The sequence below is a fragment of the Myotis myotis genome, unplaced genomic scaffold (genome assembly GCF_014108235.1).
Source record: "Myotis myotis isolate mMyoMyo1 unplaced genomic scaffold, mMyoMyo1.p scaffold_m19_p_11, whole genome shotgun sequence".
Taxonomy (NCBI): Eukaryota; Metazoa; Chordata; class Mammalia; order Chiroptera; family Vespertilionidae; genus Myotis; species Myotis myotis.
In genome coordinates, this window is record NW_023416315.1 from 72,590,923 (window position 1) to 72,611,229 (window position 20,307).

At 46.9% G+C, this 20,307-nt stretch overlaps 1 protein-coding gene across 1 annotated transcript in view; it reads left to right on the plus strand.

Annotated features, from left to right (window-relative positions):
- WNT2 (Wnt family member 2) overlaps positions 1-19,556 on the plus strand; it is a 59,698-nt gene extending 40,142 nt beyond the window's left edge. The window contains exon 5 of the mRNA XM_036328870.1: positions 15,251-19,556. Coding sequence (XP_036184763.1) covers positions 15,251-15,480 — 230 coding nt within the window. The 3' untranslated portion in view covers positions 15,481-19,556. The remainder of the gene's footprint in view (positions 1-15,250) is intronic.
- The last annotated feature ends 751 nt before the right edge of the window (positions 19,557-20,307 follow it).

Here is a 20,307-nt window from a genome sequence, read left to right on the forward strand (position 1 = left end):
AAAAAAAAAGGAGAAGGAAGAAGGAAGAAGAGGGTGGCTTCTGGTTGATCAACCAAGAGCCAAATTCTCAGCTTATGTTTTAGTCAGATAAGCAGCCCTAGATGTCATCATTCCCATTGTACACATGAGAAAAGGGAAGGACCAGCTCAGGACCTCATTGGTCTTGGAGGGAAGAGATGTCTGGCTGGCTGACTCCATGGCCTGTGCTCTTGACCCTGACACTATAACTTGTCCCTACCTGTCTCCGAGGGCGTGCACGTGAATAGGCCTTGTGAAGCAAAAACCTTATTTCAAAAGTAAGAGGGCCTGCTTCCCTGGGACTTCGTTTCTATTTTGTTTTGTTTTGTTTTGATGGAAGCAGTTTGCACAGTAAAGTAAACAGTTATGCTTGATGATCGCTTAACTGCCTCCTGGATATTCAGTGACAAAGACCTTACTTTCTCTTCCTCACGAGGCGATTGGGCAACTTCAGGACACTGTTATTCTTGCACACGTTGCTTTTCCTACTCCCTATATTAGAACACAGTTCTGTTTCTTGATCCTAAAATAACAAACACATCCGTAGCACCTGCCATGTGTCAGGGCTTGGTCTACATTCTCTCCTTGATTCTCATGGGAAGTCTATAAGGTGGGTATGTTATTATCCCATTTTGTGGGAGAGGAGACTGAGGCTCTGACAGACAGGTTATGGATTTTGCCCAAGGACCCTCAGGTGGTAAGAGGCAGGCAGAGCAGGGATCTGCACCTGAATTCATTCATTCTTATAATCATGTTCCTCTGCCTCCAGATGCGCCAGCCACAGAGCACACTGCCGCAGTGTGACTTTCTGAGGGAAGCGATGTAATTTATTCGTTCTCTTCATTTACTTCTCTTCTCCCTAAGCTCAGTTTAGCGTAGCTGACTTGCAAATATGTGAACGGTTGGTGTTGATTAATCAGGAGCCACCCTGTTACAGTTTTTTTTTAAAGTAGTTAGTTCCAATGTACTAGATCAGAATTCCAGTAACATTCCTAGATTATTCATAAGTTACCTGAACTATACTTAATGCCCTTTTGAGCTGAACCTAAGAAAATGCCAAAGTCATCCATGCAAACCTTGCAATATTTCATTGTAATTCTCTTTTTTCCTTTTTTTTTTTAAAAAAAAATATATATTTTATTGATTTCAGAGAGGAAGGGAGAGGGTGAGAGAGATGGAAACATCAGTGATGAGAGAGAATCATTGATTGGCTGCCTCCTGCACACCCGCTACTGGGGATTGAGCCTGCAACCTAGGCATGTGTCCTTGACCAGAATCCAACCCGGGACCCTTCAGTCCGCAGGCCAATGCTCTATCCATTGAACCAAACAGGCTAGGGCTGTAATTCTCTTGATTGCAATTCTCGATGATTGCTTTGATGATTCAGGGTGTTTGTTCATGCAAGCAAAAGTGCGGAGCAATGGCAGAGTATACTTTTCATATTTGGAGTCATGTACAAATAGCCACATGTATAAGATGCAGATTTCTCCCAAGAAAGCTTGATTCAGCCCACACAGCTGCTAAGGGACTTGCACCTGTCTGTGTGATCTGTGGCCTTCCAAAGACGACGCGTTATCCTCGCCATAGTGCGCATCCGAGCAAGTCAGCCAAAACACTCATAGAAGTGTGTGGTTCAGGATCATCCTGGAGTGGCTCCTAACTTCTCTTTGTAGAGGCAGGGAGGTGTGACAGAATCTGAGACCTGGGAGAAGGGGGGATTCCGTCATCTAACTCACACTGGCATTCCTCCTCTGAGCTCTGCTCTCTCATCATGAAAGAAGGTTTGGGGTCAAGGCTAAGATCCTTGCAGCATGCACGTGTCACAGAGTGAGCACACCCCCAAGGGGCCCTTCCCTTCACTAGACTCTTACTACGTTAGGGACAGCCTGTTTTCTGGTAAAGGGAACTCCCAAATTAGTCAGAAGTTTGCAGTAAACTTTAAATCATTCAATGTATATATAGACTTTAAACATTTTTTCTCTATTAAAATTAACATGCCCTTCCCCTAGAGTACATCGCATACCACCCAATCTGTTTGCTTGTGGTCATATCGTTTTATTTTGCTCTTTGTAATATCAGGCACATTTAATATTCAACTTATCGGTTACCTTCTACTCACCAGCACAGGGAACGCAATGGTGGAGAGCAGGTTGAAGATGGTCAAGTAATAGATACTTGGAACTGAATGCCTTTCCTCTTGTTGGTTAGCACCTGTTTCCTGTTCAATTAACTCATGAGTTGAATGGAGTGAGTCGGCTTGTTTTGTCATTGTGGAGTGGATCAAGTCCACAGTCTAGTCCACTATTTTCCAAAGTGAGGTCCTTTCCAGAGATATATTGAACTAAAATCACAGGACACTGTTCCTGACATTCTGTAAGCATTTCGAACTTAAATACATCAAGTAGTTTAGGTAATCCATGACTCCTGATTTTTCCATAATTATTAGGTAAGAAGAAATCCAGGGAGACATGATTGGTGTGGGGCAGAGGGGGTTTTCTCTTATTTATAAGACAAAGAAGGAAAAGGTTTTTTATTTGAGGATCTCTAGATAAATGTCACCCCCAAAAAATATCCCCCACCCTGGCTTGCCCAGTGTCAGAGCGTGTTCTTTCACCTCCAGACCCTGCATTTTCAGAAACCCTCTTTACTGTGAGTAAGCACGTTAAAATGGTTTCAGCCTTCACAGCTTTCCCTGGAATCAGTTTGACAGAGGTTATCAAGTCAGCCTTGCAGTGAAGTCCTGACATAATGATACCAGGGCAAATTTCGACGAGAATTGCAGAAGGGTGAGTCAAGACCCTGAGGTATTCCTGGGTGCAGACAGATGCAGACCCCAGGTGGGGAAGGGAGGGGGACGCTGGGTGGATTCCTACTCAGAGTCAGACCCTGAGCTACATACCTTGTGTGCATTTTCTCTGAATCTTCATGGCAGTTCTCTCTATTTATAGAAAAGGAAACTGAGGCTCTGAAAAGCGCGTAACTTGCCCAAGGGTTTGTGGCCTGTAATGGTAAACAAAACGAATTAATAAAAATCAAAACAGAAATCCATACTCCCCTTACTCCACCAATTTACTTCCTGAATTTTGGGGGGCAGGGGAGATCTGTCTAATAAAGAGGCAGCATGAGGACCTGGGGACATCATGGAATGAGGTGCCTACAAAGGCGGGGGTGGGGGTGGCGTGGAAAGTAGTTGGGCTCAACTTTACCCACACTTGGCCCAGGTTGCCTTGACTGCCTTGTCAGTTACAAGCCCTTCAAGTTTTGAAGAATGGTAATACTGTTAGTAATTCCTAAGAAATGATCGGCTCAAAAATCAATTAAGGAAGATATTCTTATGGCAACAACAGTAAGAGACCTTTTCCCCGAGTCTTCTATTGAAAACGGAGTGCTCTGATGTCCGACTATAAATACTCCCCTTGATGTGAAGAGCATGGACAGCCGTGTGAGGCTGCGCATGTGACATTCTGCAGGCCATACGGGAGGCTAGGTCTGCACGCTGGGCTTCTGGGATGGGTATGCTGGCAGTTCTGTGTTATCTGCTCCAGTTATTGCCCCAGGCGTCCATAAATCAAAGAAGCTCTTAAGTCAGAGATAGGTTCATCTCTCACGAAGGAATGCTGCTATCCTCGCAGAGTAGCGTCTGCACCTAATCACTGGCCACTTTCACTGGCTATGATATACAAGCCCTGACCCGGGTGGGAGGTCACCCGGAGGTCTCCTCATCAGCCAGAGGAAGGAAGCAGCCCTCCACCCTTCTCCAGTCAAGTTCAAAAAACAAACGGAGTCTGCGGTTGTGTAACTGGTCAGCCCACTAAAAGCCCGGTACCTGGCTGACAGCTGTAGGCTGTGAATGGGAGAAGTGTCCGGGTATTGAGGGTTTTCCTCACATAAATCATATTTGGCCAATAGCTTAGAACCCACGGAAACACAATGCCAATGGTGGTTTACAGAGATTGGTGTTCTAGACGTGCCCTTTGGTGTGGCCAGGTCTGCAGAACCTCTAAACGCTGTGACTGTGACCCGATTAAAAACAAGGGAACAACATGTGAGCAAATAGCAACGGGTGGGCCTTGTTTTGATATTAAAGGCACAGTTCCCACCAGTACATCTTAAGTTCCTCAGTTCTTCACAGGACACATATTTATTGGGCCCTTTCTATATGCCACACACTGTCATAAGCTCCTTGAATGCACAGATGAGGAAGAAAAGCTGGGCCCATGCCTTCCTGGCCTCCCAGGCTGCAGATGAGCCAGGGTGGCAGCCATGGGGCATAGCCCTCGAGCCGGACAGGAAAGTGGTGGTTCTTAGGTTTCCGTCCTCACTCCATTGCTCTATTACAAGGTCTTATCCTTCATTTGTCATTTTGAAAAAGCTATTCCTCCCTTTTTGCTTTGAGACTTATTATAGATATTCATGAGTCTAAAAAGTGCTAAGACAGCGAGACTGGAAGAGAATATGAAAAACATAGTTGTGAGGCTTGTAAGTCACCATTTCATAGGCAGTTAATTGATTGTGTTGTATGATTAATATTAATTATTAGCCAGTAGACCATGTTTTCAAATTCTTAGTAACATATAAGGTAATTAGATCTTCCCTCTTTCCTAAAACACCCCATTCCCCTGATTTTCCTCCTGCCCCAACAGCTGGCCTTCCTCAAGTTCAGTTGCTAGTTTCTCCTCTTCTACTTCTAAATTCAGAAGTTCTGGGATGGTGAACACACAATACAATATACAGATGATGTATTATAGAATTGTGTGCTTGAAACCTATATAATTTTGTTAACCAATGTCATCCCCATACATTCAATCAATAAATAAATAAAGTCTGAGCATCTGCAGGACTCAGACCCACCCTCTTCTTTCTGTTTTTTCTTGCCGGGTGGTCTCCTCCATTTCACTGCTATTCCAGTCTTCCTCTCTGTCCCCTCTCCTCTTCTTGTATCCAATTCCATTCTTAACAGTTCCCCTCAGCTTGCTCACATCTCTATCAACCTGCTTCTAGTCACAACTGAATTCCTGGTTTTTCCCACTCCCAAAACCTGTTTTCCTCAGGTTCCTCTTCTCAGAAAATGGCACAACTATCCGATCCTTGGTCAAGCAAGTCCGTTGTTAACCACTTTCTCATTTCCCTCTCCTCCTGGGCTGTTTCCAGGATCTGTCTGCTTCTCTACTTGTTCTTTCATTCATAGCATGTACCACACGTTTTAATTCATTTGTTTAAATGTTTTTTTGTTAACCTGCCTGTCCCACTGGACTCTGATTTCATGACGACAAGAACTATATCAGCTCACCACTGGACCCCCAGCACCTACCATTAAACATGTGTTGAATTGAGTTGAATGGCAAGATAGAAATGACATAAAATACATTGATCAAAATGGCAACTGAATTCTTAGTTATGTTGATACAGTGGCATAGCTTAAAGCTAACTTGATTTTTTCTACAGGCACATCTTGATTGCTTTGAGTAAGCACATCTTCACTCATCACTGGTTGCTTTGTAATATACAGCTTATGAAAATTCCTATTTAAGCGTAAGTTAAGCGTTAAGTGAAGTTTTTCCTGATATTTAAGTGCACTAGTGGCACATTTACAGAGCTGACGCTGTTATCGGCTGCCCATTTCCCTGGATGAAGTAGAAAGTCCCAAACACAGCGGCAGTCTATATCTATTGCTTTTAGCTGCCAACAAATATTCAATTCTTTTACTCTTCAGGGGAGAGGAGCTTTTTTCATTTATTATTATCAGTGGGATTACTGGGTAGTTCATTTGATTTTATTGTTAGCATAAGCAAAAATATTTTCCATCCAATTCTGTTTTGTTATAGACATGACCTGTAAATCGGCATTACCTTTCAGAATACAGGCTCGCTAGGATTTCTGTATTTTTAGGATATATTAAAAAGTGCCCTAATTTGAATTAATTGATAGTGGCAATCAGATTCAATTTGTGAAAATTTAAAAACAAAAAACTTATTTCTTTCAAAACAAAAGAACGTTTTAGGAAAAAATAAATGAAATTTTCATTTTCTTCTTTTGATATACTTTCAGCTACTCACAACAAAGAATTTACCAAATGGGCATTCTTTCTTTTAGAAATAGAGAAAAATTCATTTCTAATGACCTCATTAATGTGTTGCAGACAAAAAAAATGATGTTAGAGTACTTTAAAATAATGTATTTGCTTAATTCGTCTAAACTTTCCCCTTAAAACCCATCTTGTGCTTGTGTGGTAAATCTCTTCTTTTAAAATTCATATTTTTAAATGTGTACTTCCCATTCCTAGGGAAAGAGCCCTCCACTATGGATTAGCAGACTTTGGGGCTACCTCGTGCTGCCTGTTACTATTTCCAGTGACTACTAATTGGGTCGCCCTGGACAAACTAACTTCTCTGTGTCTCTTAAGATGTGTTTCACCTAGAAATTCCCAAGGTTCCTACAATTCAACAAATGAAGAGTTATTTTAAATTAACTGTTAATTCATTTTACTGTTTGCAGTAACAGAACCTTGATGCCGCAGACTCTAAGTTGTCATTTTAAAACCTATCATTTACAAATGTGCCACACTTTTTGTGTATGTTCTCTATATATCAAGTGAGACCATTTGGATAGAAATAACCCGTTAGCTAGTCCACTCTCACCATTGCGCCTGGGGACTGGGTTGCTGCTCCCTGGAGAAGTGTACCCTGATTTGGCAAGGGAAAGCTGATTTTAATTTTTAAAATTGTTTTAAATTTAATGCTTAAAAAATCAGGAACTATATGTTGGCCACCTGATCACTATGCAATATATAGAAGAAATATAAGACCTAACCCCTGACCTTGGGGAAACAAGATGAATGAGAAATGATAAAACATTTCAAAACGGCATATGAGTTCCTTTGCATGGCATGCGTTATAGGACTCAGGAGGTCAGCTGAGTGTGGAGCCGTCAGGGAGAGCTCTATGAAGAACCTGAATCTCAAAGAGGGGAAGATTTTCAATCTAAAGGAAGCAGAGGAGAGTTTGGAGCAGCAGATGAGAGTAATTCTTATGAACAGTCGGCAGGTCTGTGGTGTCAGAGAGTCGCTCTGGTGAACGGTGAGAAGATGGCCTGGTGAGAGGACACGGGTGGGGCAGTGGGAAGTAACGTGGGTGGGCTAGTGAGTGCTGCTGTGGAGAGCCTTGCAGGGTCTGGCCTCAACAGCTTTAATCTCACAGTGACATATGCTAATTTAATGGGACGCTTTCCTGTGCGGTCAAACTTTTCCTAGTTGTTATGCAAACATTAAGTAAAATCATCTGAGATAAGCGGAGACATAGCCTTTGCTAGCTGTACTTGGCAGTTTTTAATGCCGGGAAGGGTAAGCCTTGTGAGTAGATGAATGTGCGGTCTCCAGCATTTGCTCTTTAACATTCTTTTCTTCCCTCAATAAATCTGTGTCATTAATGACAACGTGTAAGTCAACCAGAGGAGAAACAGCCTATTGGATGACGGGCTTAAGTGAATGTTGCTTTACACCCTAATGGTCAACATATGGGCTCCTGTCAGCCTGGAGGGGCAGGAATGTCCACAGACACAGGCCCATCCACAGAGAGCGCACCCTTCCTGCAGGTCCCGGAGGTGTGGGTCTGGGAACTATTAGCAAAGGCCCTCCATCCTCCTCGGCTGTCAGGAAGATGCATGTTGGTGGAGACAGAAATGTTTTTGTACGGGGAGCCCTGGCTCCATTTTTAATTTTATAGCTCTGGGGATGGGATGCTTGATTCTGTAACGTTCCCTCAGCATCGCCCCACCAGAGGGACATGATGTGGTCACACACTGACGTGGCTTAGAAACTCCGATTCTTCCTCCTCCCTCTCCCCCTGCCTGCCTGCGTGAGCTCTTGTGCAAGTCATGGCGAGGACAGCACCTATGTAGAGGGGAAGGGCAGATCTGCTTGGAACCCACGCCTCCCCACGGCACAGACGTTGCGGACTACCTGGGTCTTGTCCACACTGAGTCTAGGTGATCTCAGGACAGTCTGGTGTGCAGAGGACAGAAGGCAGTTGGGCTCGCTGAGCCCGAGTCTGCAGGCCTCTATCCAGGGACTAAGGCCTGCACGTAGGCAGTCCACACATCTGGGCACATGTCACAAACACAAAGCAAAGGCAAGTCAGGGAAAGGAGCTTCCAATGGGTCCCTTTCTCTCTCTCTCTCTCTCTCTCTCTCTCTCTCTCTCTCTCTCTCTTTTAAAATATATTTTATTGATTTTTTACAGAGAGGAAAGGAGAGGGATAGAGAGTTAGAAACATCGATGGGAGAGAAACATCGATCAGCTGCCTCCTGCACATCTCCCACTGGGGATGTGTGGGCAACCAAGGTATGTGCCCTTGACCGGATTCGAACCTGGGACCTTTCAGTCCACAGGCCGAGGCTCTATCCACTGAGCCAAACCAGTTTGGGCAGGTCCCTTTCTCTTAAGTGAACTGAGTAGATTAAAGTGCGATAAGAGGTAATGTTTTTAAGCAATAGGAATGATTTTTTAAATAGACATTAAATGTGAAGTATCTAAACATGTGTTTATGCTGTTAGCATATAAATGTGGGAGACTAATGATAGGGCCGTTACTCAAAACTATTTTTGAAATTTCTCCTTTGAAACATTTTTAGAGCCAGCCTGACGTGCTTTTGTAGATACGGTATGATACAAATATCTGACCTATAAATATAAAAATCAATTTGGTTTCTGGAAACGGCTCCCAGAACAATCGAATGAAGTCAGAGGAGAGTTAGGAACGGGGCCAGGCTGCCATCCCATGTCTGGTGACCTCGGTGCTGCTGTGGGCTTTCCTGAGACAGAGTTCTGCTTGGAAAGGGCTCTCCCCAAGCCTCCCACTGGGGCCACCTCAGTGACATACAGTCACACCACCTCGAGGGCACACAGGCTTTGGACGTTTCACCTGGTATTGAAAAATAATTAGTCTCATTTCTCAAAAAGGAGAGAAGCATTTCAGCGCCGGAGAAATGCAGTGTAAGCTGCCAACACCATGTTAACTCGTCTTGTTCACCATTTCATGTAACTTTAGGTGTCTTCATTGTCTGCAGCATAACATGAGCTGGAGAAAAAGGTCCCTCCAAACCAGTTACATATCAGAAGCTTTGAAAGGTCTTCATTTGATAGAACAATGAGGGAAAGAGCGGGAGATACGCTAGAGCACTGCCCGTGGCCCCGACACGCCAGCCTGCTGCCTGGGGCCGAGGGCATCGGACCGAGCCCTGCCCAGAGGCTGCCCGTCACATGGTCAAGAGCTCCAGCTCTGGAGTCTGACAAACCTCCCCTGCATCCTGACCGGCCACCTGCTGGCTGTGGGATGGCTCCCCGAGCCTCCATGTCTTCATTTCCAAGATGGTGACAACAATAACACCCACGTTAGCCCTATCCGGTTTGGCTCAGTAGATGCAGCATCCGCCTGCAGACCAAAGGGTCCAGGTTCAATTCCAGTCAAGGGCACGTACCTTGGTTGCAGGCTCCTCCCTGACTCAGGCCCTGGTCAGGACACATGCAGAAGGCAACCAATCAATGTGCTTCTCTCACATCGATGTTTCTCTCTGTCTTTCCCTCTCTCTTCCGCTCTCTCTAAGATCAAAGGGGAAATATCCTCAAGTGAGGATTAACCAAAAAAAATTTTTTTAAATAATACCTACTTTATAAGAGTATGAGAACTACATGTGATGATGCGGGCAAATGCTTCTCCCAGGGCCCAGCCCACGGCAGTGCTCCATAAATACTGGCCTCAATTATGAATGGAAAGAAGAGAAAGAGGATGAAAAAGAAGGTAGAGGAGAAGGCAGAAAGAAGAAGAATGAGGGGGGAAAGATGAACAAAGGGATGGATGAACCTCAAGGCTATTTGGTTTTGAAAATGTGAGAAGTGTGCCCTCTGGGCGCAAGGCTGACAGAGCTTGCTCTGTCTCCCCAAGTGTTCTTGAGGCCCACACAGGGGTGAGCGACTCATTAATAAGCGGGTATGTTGTTTAGAAAAGAGATCTGAGAATACATGTCCCAAATATTCAGAACTAAATAGAAGGCAGGCCATACAGCTCAGTGGCTCCCTCTCACAGAGAAAATGTACACATATGCACACAGATAGACTTGGTTCCTATCTATAATAACAATATGCTAATTAGGCTGGATGACCTTCCTGACAAAGCCAGGGCTTCGAGGGAAGCCCGGGTCCCTGGTGCCAGAGGGAAGCGGTGCCGGCAGCCGGGGGAAGGAAGGCCTACTATTGCATGAATTTTGTGCATCGGGCCTCTAGTTCTGTAAGAATAATGGTGATGCTTTCAATTTTGGAAAGACTAGTAAGAGGCTTCGGAGACAGTAAAGCCTTATTGCTGTCAATTATAATGAGTCCTTATTATAATGCCAATAAAGGAAAGCCGTCCCAACAAATTACACATTGCTCTGCACTCCGGAAATGTGCTCTTCAGCCATTTTGAGGAAATGGCTGTACATTTGCTCAGATGATGGCAAGTGTCAGAACTGCCCTTATGCCCTTCAGCCTGTCATTAGAGCTAATGAGATCCAAACCCTAAAGCAGGGCCCATGTGCAGCCCATCGCTATGCAGCCTCATCTCTCCCAGGACTTCAGAGCCTGCCCTTCCCCTCTGCCGTGGCCCATTCCTGGGTGCTGCTGCCACCTCACAGGGCCCATTGCCACTGCTGCCTACGCCCACCGCTGTTCTCACATCAGTGGCTCTCAGCCTTCAAAACGCCCTCTCATCTCCCACCTGCTTTTCCTACCTGACACCCCAGCCACCCACTCCCTAATTCAGTGAGTGGGAGGTTCTTTCTTGTCTGGAATGCCTTTCACCGCATTTCCCCCTGCTAATCTACTCATTATTTATATCATACTAGAGGCCCAGCACATGAAATTCGTGTGTGGGTACAGTTCCAAGGCCTGGCCTGCGATCAGGGCCATCTTCCCTAGCTGCCCGCAGCTGGCCCTGCCCGCTGCCACCACCCACACTGGTTCCCCATTCACCATCAGGCGATCAGAGACTGACAGCTGGGAAAAGGGACCAAGAGTTGGTCAGTGCACCTCATAGTGACTAGTCGAGCGGTCATTCTGGTCATTCCTCCATTAGGGCCAATTTGCATATTACCCTTTTATTATATAGGATAGAGGCTTGGTGCACTGGTGGAGGCTGGCTGGCCTGCCCTGATGGGGGCCCCAGATCAGGGTGGGGGTCCCCGCTGGGGGTGGGGACGGCTGGGGCGAGGGGTGGCGTGGGGAGTTTACAAGCTGGCCATGCCCCCGATCGGGGTGGGGGTCCCTACTGGGGGGCAGGGCCGGCCGGGGCGAGGGGCTGCAGTCATTCTGGTCTCTAGTCATTCTGGTCATTCCGCCATTTCGGTCGCTGGGCTTTTATTATATAGGATTTCTAATGCCGCCTCCTCTACAAAACTGCTATTAACAGCTTCTCTTCTGATCCTGGTTGCTACTATTAATATTAATACCAATAAATCTATAATAATAAAAGCATAATATGCTAGTTAGACCAAATGACCTTCCAGAGGAAGCCAGGGCTGTGAGGGAAGCCCAGGTCCCGGGTGCCAGAGGGAAGCCGGTGCCGGCAGTCGGGGGAAGGAAGGCCTACTCTTGTACGAATTTTGTGCATCATGCCTCTACTATTATTATAATACTAGGGGCCCAGTGCACAAATCCATGCACCTTGAAAGGAACTGTGGGCCACATGACTGTGGTAGGCATAAGGGCTGGTCTCGGCCCATCTTCTGTGCCTCTGTCCGGCCCCTCCTGCCGCAACCCCCAGTCTCCTGTCTGCCAGTAGCCCCACTCCCACCACTGCCACTCCCATGTGCTGACAGTGCTGGCCCTGCTCGCACCTGCTGACTGCACGAAGCGATTGGGGCTGGCGCCAGCAGCAGTTGCAAGTGGGGCCAGCACCATCAGTGATGTGAGCAGCGGCTGCTGCCCTGATTGCCCCTCAGGAGCAGGGAGAGGTGGAGAAGCCCTCAGAGGTGATCAGGGCCAGCAGCCGCCGCTTGCACCTGCTGATGGCACCAAGTGATTGGGATTGGTGCCAGGCACCAGCAGCGGGTGCGAGCGGCGGCTTCAGCATTGGCTGTGAGTGGGGCCGACACTGGCAGTGGGTATGAATGGTGGCTCCAGCACTGGCAGCGGGTGCAAGTGGGGCCGGCACTGGCAGCAGGTGCGAGGGCTGGGCAGGACTGCAGCGTGGGAGCAAAGAATTTTCAGTAACCACCAGAGGCTCGCCCCAGTGACAGTGACCAGTACCCTGCCTGGTCTGGCGCCCCTGTTCACCTGCTCCACCATCCCACTGCGGCCAATGCCCGCCATGTTCCACACACGCCCCCTGGTGGTCAGCACATGTCATAGCAACTGGTTGTTTAGTTGTTCCGGTTGTTCCACTGTTTGGTCTATTTGCATATTAGCCTTTTATTATATAGGAGGATGCTTGGCTCACTTCCCCTAGAACCGTGGTTGGAAAACTGTGGCTCATGAGCCACAGGCAGCTCTTTGGCCCCTCGAATGTGGCTCTTCCTAAGCCTTAGGAGAACCCTAATTAAGTTAATAACAATGTACCTACCTATATAGTTTAAGTTTAAAAAATTTGGCTCACAAAAGAAATTTCAATCGTTGTAGTGTTGATATTTGGCTCTGTTGACTAATGAGTTTGCTGACCACTGCCCTAGAACGTAAGCTCCTCAGGGCAAGATCTTTCCTTTGTTTGCTGATAAATTTTAAGCTCCCAGAACTGTGCCTAGCACATCGTAGACACTCAGTAAACCCTGGTTAATTGAATGACTGGTTCCTATTTATTTAGCACTTATTGTGCAGGGCACTTTTGTGAATTATCTCATTCCATCCTCATCCCGATGAGGAAGGAACTGTATTTATTCCAATTTTTCCTGAGAAGAAACTGAAGCTTAATTGCCCAAGGCCACACAGTTGATACATAATAAAGCTAGGATTTGAGCCCTGATATGTTCAAGCCCTAAATACCCTCATTTACCACCTTTGAGCTTTGTCTACAGTGGTGCTTTGTGTAAAACTTTTCTGTAGGCTATAGTAGGTTTTCAGCAAATTCTCCAAGCAGGTAGCACAGTGTCCCAGACATGTTTGTGTTCACCAAATGTTTATTGAATTACAAAATGTGTGTGCTGCTCTGGCCAATGTGACTCAGTTGGTTGGAGCATTGGCCCTACACTAAAAGGTCGCTGGTTCAATTCCCCATTGGAGCACATGCCCTAGGTGGCAGGTTGGATCCCTAGTCCAGGCAACTGATCAATGTTCCTCTCCCACCTCTCTCTCTCTCTCTCTCTCTCTCTCTCTCTCTCTCTCTCTCTCTCTCTCGTCTCCCTCTCCCTTCTTCTCTCTCTAAAATCAATAAAAACACATCCTCAAGTGAGGATTAAAAAAAGAAAAAGAACTTTCTAAAAAAAAAATGGGTGTGCTGTTTAGGAGGCAGCATTTGGCAGTGAGTCCTTCTTGCACAATCAGTAATTCTGAGCACTGTCCTGATTGTTGCTGCAAATCTCGGCCCAGATGCTGCCTCTTCTAACCTTTGTTTCTTCGGCACCATGTCGGATCAGGGATGTCCCTGGCTGACCCACCCGCCACCCTGACCCCAGCCCCGGCCATCCTTCCTCTCCTCTGCCTGTCTTCCTGCTGTGGGGGGCCTGATCACGCAGAGCAAGTTAGGCCCCTCCCCGCTCTTCTCTTCTTGACCCCACACTCTGCTTGAACCTGACTGCTTCCCTGGTCATTCGTGACTGTCAGGGCAACATGACATTTATATAGATAATTGGAGCGCAGTGCAGATTGTGATAAACACAGAGAGAGTCAGGAGGCACTGGAGGAACTATGAAGAGGAAGACATGGCTAGTGACATGATGACGGAAGGGGAAGTGAATTAAGGTACTGTCTTTTTGATTCCAGTAAAAGCTATGAGCCCAAAGGTTGGAATGCAGCCCGACCTCAGGTAGAGATAGAAGTAGACGGAAAAACAGTCCAGGATCTGAGCAGCATTTTCTTTCCATGTCTTAGCCTTGCTGTCTGTACATCTGTCTCATTCTGGTCTCTCTGGACCTCGTCTAGTCCACAGACCTCATTGTGGTGTGTGGCTACCAATGGCTACTGCGTTTATACTTGGCAAGACTATCTCTATCAAAATCACACAGAGTATGACTAACTGCTATGCTGGACACCTGAAACTAACACAAAATAATGTTGAATGCAAACTGTCGTTGAAAAATACAATTTAAAAAAATCACAATTCCCCAGGGAAATATACCTGATTGGCTCACTGCAAGTCAGGTGCCCTCCCCTGGTCCGATCACCTGCCACCAACAGAACAGGGTAATGTCGGGCGCTTATGGCTGCCAGACCCCCATCTCTGTCCAGGAAGAAGCAGAAAGAACCCTTGTAAATTGAGCAGATGCTCCGAAAATGTCCACTATACTTGTTCTCTTGTGAAAGAATTCTAGGTGTTTCCCACAAAACAGAACAAATTAAGAGGCTTCCTATCATGGAGACTGTTTTTCAAGAACAAATTCATAAATATGAGTCACCCTAAATAACTCAGATGATGTTCCAATGGTCTTTCTACACAAATTGTGTTCATCGGAGGGCTAGGTTCCTGGCTTCAACCAGGTGCCTCACACACATCTCAATGGCCTGTGAGACCACAGCATGAAAGACAGCCAGGCTGGGCATGGCTCCCTTCTCCAGGTCTTAAACAAATGATACCCACCCCTCCCATCATCAGCCAGGGTTCTCTCCTCATTCTAATGAGCCCTGGGAACCAGGCCTGGGGAGACAGAACCCCTCCCTTTGAGGGATGCACACCCCAACAAATTCTGAGAGAGCTAGCTTTGGCCACTGCTCCCTTCATGTGCTTTGAGGTCAGGAGAGGGGATAGGATAGATCCCTCTTTCATTCTGATCTGGCGTTGCCCATTCGGTGATCCATCAGTCCAAGGCTAGGTGGGGATCATTTATCTCAGGCGGAGGTGGGGACGCTGGAGTCAGGGTGCCTGGGCAGATCCGAAGCTGCGCTCTGCTCCATCCTTCCTGGACTTGGCCCTCAGCAGCGCGATGTCCCCTGGGGTTGGCCCCCAGAATGGGGGGTCAGGGTGCTGTTCTGGAGGACAGATGACTCTGTAACTCTCCTCCTGGAGGCGGCTCCATGGCACCCCCACCTCCCCAGTGACGCCTCTCTGTCCTTCCAGGCTCCCTGGGCACGGCCGGCCGCGTGTGCAACCTGACCTCCCGGGGCATGGACAGCTGCGAAGTCATGTGCTGCGGCAGAGGCTACGACACGTCCCGCGTCACGCGGATGACCAAGTGCGAGTGCAAGTTCCACTGGTGCTGTGCCGTGCGCTGCCAGGACTGCCTGGAGGCCCTGGACGTGCACACGTGCAAGGCCCCGAAGAGCGCCGACTGGGCGGCGCCCACATGACCCCAGTGGCGGTCGCCGTCCACCTTCCCTCCAAGGACTCCCCGGATCCGCAGGGACACTGGGCCTTTGGATTCTCGCAGGAGGCGCGTGGCCTTGGTCTCCGCAGAAGCCTGTCCCGCCTGCCTGGGGTCCGGGACTGGGGCCACAGGCTGCAGGAGAGCGCGCCCCGCCCTCTCTGCCGCCAGCTTTTTAGGCACCTCTCTTCCCTTTCATGACAGGCTGTTCCAGGGGGAGGGGTGTGGGCCCAGGTCACTGTCTCCACCCGCCAGACGGTTCCTCTTCCCAGAGCCCTTGGCTCCTGAAAGAACCAGTGTCTCAAAGGAGCTTTCCCTGTGTTTCCCACAAATGCTCATGGAAAATCCATGCTTCTCTCTGGAGGGTGACGGCAGGAAAGCAGGACCAACTGCCACTGAATTAGCTTCAATTTGTAAGACGAAGCAAGGCTTGTGCCGGTGATTGTCACAGCCTCCAGGGGAAATCGGCGATTACCTGGGGAAGGGCGGCTTTCAATAAACGTCAGGGGTAAAATGCATTGGGAGCAGTGATAGCAGAAGCCTCAGAAAAGGACGGCCTTGCATGGCTGTCCTCTCAATATAAAGAACTTGTGGGGACTGAGACCTCTTTCTCACATAGGATCGGGAGAGTTGAGAAAACTGACACTCTGTCAGCATTCTGCAACTGTTGGGTGAAGATGGAGGAAAAGAACATAGTGAATAGAGTATCCGAAAATGTGTTTGTACAGATACGGAAAAGGGGAGGGGATCAGATTCCTACCCGGGATGATGCCTGTGACCTATGGGATTTTGTAACTAAATGGCTTTGAGAAGGAGAACTTTGGGGATGATAAGAGCAGGGAACCAAAATGCTGACGGAGAGGTTTCCAGAGCTAAGTCCTGCCCAGACAGCCTCTACCGTAAGCAGATGGTTGGCCACGTGTGCAGAGGAGTGCCAGCTAGGACTCACCACCCTTCACATGCATTTTAAAGACCTGACATATGTAATTGTGTGCATTTGATGCTGACGAGATGACAAAATACCGTAGCCTAAAGCAAATGACACGTAGCCTTGCTTATAAAGTTGGTAACCCTGGTATGTTCTATGGCAAACAAATTGTAACTCGGAGACTGTATTTAAGAGGCCCAGCTATCATTATGGGAACATCAGTGTACAGGCTGTGGTTGGCTTCTGCCATGAGCTGAAAGATGACTATCTGGGGGAAATGGAGAGGCTGCCCGTCCTGTTTTGAGTGTTACATTAAAAAAAAAAAAAGTGAAATATATGAAGGTCCTTCTCATCCCCTCCTACAATTTGGTTCTTGTTCAAAATGTGATCGCTTCACAGAGCCATGTTGAGTCACAGGATGCTTCCTTCTGTGCATCTGACGTCAAATTATTAATACTTGCTCAATCTTTACTCCTTTGGCCTCCGGTTTCTCTATCCTCACTTCACAGCAGGACATGTAGACGGAGGTCTGTGGGGAACAGCCTGCTGGAGGACTTTGTCGGTGGGGATAGTCGCCTCCCAGCCCTCTTAACAATGACTGAGTCCATGTCTTCCCCCCTCCCCCCCAAACCCCACAATTGTCTACTTTTTCCAAAGAGGCTCTTGCTCTTTTTATCCTATGGATTCAGAAGGGCAGGAGTGGAGTGTGACAGTAGCTACTCTGAGTTTAGTGGGGTCTGTGGGGAGTGGGAAGGCCAGGCAAGCGGCCTCAGTCCTAGTTACACGGAAGCTTGCTATGAATGCCTCGCTGGGAGGGCAAAGGGACTTTCATGGAATCCCAAAGCCATTAGCCCTTCTTCCTGCTGGATGAACTGTGAAGTAAAAGATCCAGGGATGTATTTAGACATGGAAAGGAGCCTAGAGACATCTCAGCTGCCCTCAGTTTATATCTGGAAAACTAAGACCAGGGATCTGTGCCAGTATCAGCCCTTACTCCAGTGCTCCGTCGCAAACAGGACCACACTCTGAGTATTCCAGAAAGTTAAGCACTTTATCTATTACATAAAACTAGCTTGTCTCAGGATCAACGCGGTAGATTCTAAATAATTTTAGCATCCAAAGGCAATGTTCCTGGGATGTTTAAATCTGACTTTCTTTTTATGCGGAAGTGCATCCTCCCTGACAAGGAGCAGGGGGATAAGGCATATCCATGTTCACAGCTGCATAAATTGTCCTAATTTGTAAAGGAGACTCTGCCAACCATCTGAAGCAGCAGCGGATGTGGCCATGTGGAGGGCATAAGAGAGTGAAGTATTTTTATCTGCTATTTCTGAAAGAGGAAATCTCCATTATTTGAAAAAAATGAGAGGGTTGTGGTGAAGATCATTTCAAATTCAGTTTTGTTAGGGCTTAGTGAGAATTGATATTCCTTGATTGAATACATGGAATAAACTACCCAAAACAAAGTAAGCGATTCTATTCAGGTCAAATCCTCTTACAAATTATCTCCCAGTAGAATGTCTTTTTTATAAATTGACATTTTTTAGGCCCAAGATGATATCCATTAATTAAATTCCACACAATAGGAGATCCTAATTCACTGAAGTGTCTTCAATAAAGATAAAAGTCTGCACGTGACTCTGAGACTTAGCAAATGGGTTGTTCTCTTTAGTAGTTTGCCTCCCTGAATGAGTCTGTGGTGCAGACCGATCTGTCTTCTGTGAACACACTTGTCAAGTACATTGTAGTTACAGCCCCCTGGACAGCCTCACACTCTGAAAGCCTCGATGCCCTGCCTTCAGAGACCAGCTTACCTGCTCAGATGCCTTAAGCTCAAGCACAAAAGCCCCCAGTGCAATTACCACACTCAGCTCTGGCTCTGTGCCCCTTGGGAGGGGGAGCCTGGCATGTTATCAGACCACAGAAGATTCAGGATGGGTGTGGGAGGGGCATAGGGCACCCCAGAGCACTGACTATCTTATATAAGTGTCGCCAGATTGAAATGAGCATCTCGGAAGCATCTATCAAATGACAATGTACTCAGTGAGGAGTCAGATGATGGGAAGGGGAGTGAGAGGGAAAGGGCGGGTAGCTGTTGGCAAGTGATCGGCTGAGCACTTGTTGGTAACCTCCACCCTTCCTTCTGCTGTAGCTCCCCCCCTCCCCTCCCAGCACTTTCTTTGAGGCTCAGAGCCTCAGGCCCTTGCCCAGATCCTCTGTACCTATTGCGTAGCTCTGATATAGTCTGTGACATTCATTTTAAGAGATGTTTTCAATTGTCCCAACCATATTTCTTTTCATTGGAGTTACTATGTAGCTTGAAAATGTCATTTCTTTTTCAAAGAAGATAGCTTTAAAGTCAGAAAATCTACCTTCACATTGAGATTTCTCAATCGTATTGACTTACTAAGAATCTTACCTCAACTCCATGAGACCTACAGTATGGACTTTCTCTCTCCAAGGCAGCCAACATGATTGTGCATGCACTTGCGCTTGATGGCATTTTCAGGCCAGGATTTTGTTATTACTTCTCATTTATTAAAGGCTGGCCCAGGGCTGGTGTTTTCTCACTCAGCTGAAGAACATTCATCTCCCCTCTTGCTCGCTCTCAACATAAAGGCTCAGAGAGGCATCCAATGGACCAGAACCATTCTTTTGTATTTGTTTACTGTACTTCAACCTGGCTTTTCTTATCTTAAGAGCAAGAGTTGTGCTCTTAACCAATAGATCTCACTGGTTCTAAAACCGGTGAATTGCTTCTGTCAGGGCTGAGCTGACCTTCTGAAGAGCGATGCATGGTGGGAGCTGACAGCTGAGGCGTGCTGATGCTGACCTCCTTCCCTCGGCAGAGAAATTTTCAGTCAGCCGTGAGAATGTTCTTTACATTTTTCTGGGGATCAGCGAGTTGACAGGTGGTTTGCAAAGCCCAACATGATCCTTGTTTTTCTAAATCATTGTTGTTCCAGCTCTAGGGTTTTCCCCCCTGATATTCACGTGGACTCCTGTTTAACCAAACCTCCCACTTCCACAAGCTAATAAAAGTGTCACGCAGATTGTTACAAAGAACTATTGTTATTTACAAGTCTACATGTTCTGTGAAATCAAAACATAATAAAGTGACTTTTCAGTGTTGACTTTGTTGTTTTAATCTTGTGATGTCTTGCCAAAGCCTCTGGTGAAAAGAAATCCCTGCAGGTTCTGGGAATCATCCCCTTGTCTTTCTCAGGATCACACTCAACACAACTCGATCAAGGGGTGCCTTTCAAGTTTGTAAAGATTTTCAGAGAAGACCAATGACCTATCTTACTGATAACCAGTCTAGTGCGTGAGTGGGTAAGACATTTCGTGGATTGAAAAATTATTCCAGGTTTCCACCCTGTGTCCCCCTGTGGTTATCATGCAAGGGCCTGCGCCCTCTTGGTGCCAGTATGCTTTGGCAGTGCTTGTAAGTCTCCACAGCAGCCAGACTCACCCCCCCAGGACTTCTCTGAATCATTGCTTTCCATGTATATGCTTGCTCTGGTCTGAAATGATAGTTTCAGCTTGATTAAAAACACACAAAACCCCTCTTTTTTTTGAGATCTGTGAATTCTGATTGTGTATGCTGCTTATATGCATGCAGTGAAAGCTCAGAATATGGAAATAAAACCTCCCCAGCAAAGGAAATCCATCCCCATTTTCTCCTCCCTGGTGAACTGTTTTGGGGTCGACCTAACTAAGCAAGGTGCTTACTCTGCACTGTAAGCACCCCAAGGTGGCTCCACGGTCAGACTGCTCACTCTCTCTAGGATTCCATTGTTCCTTCCATGCTCAGATGGTCTGAAGAAGAGGTGGTGTCCCCTGTGTCTGTCTGTGTGTTTTGCAAAGGGCATTTCCCCCAAACAT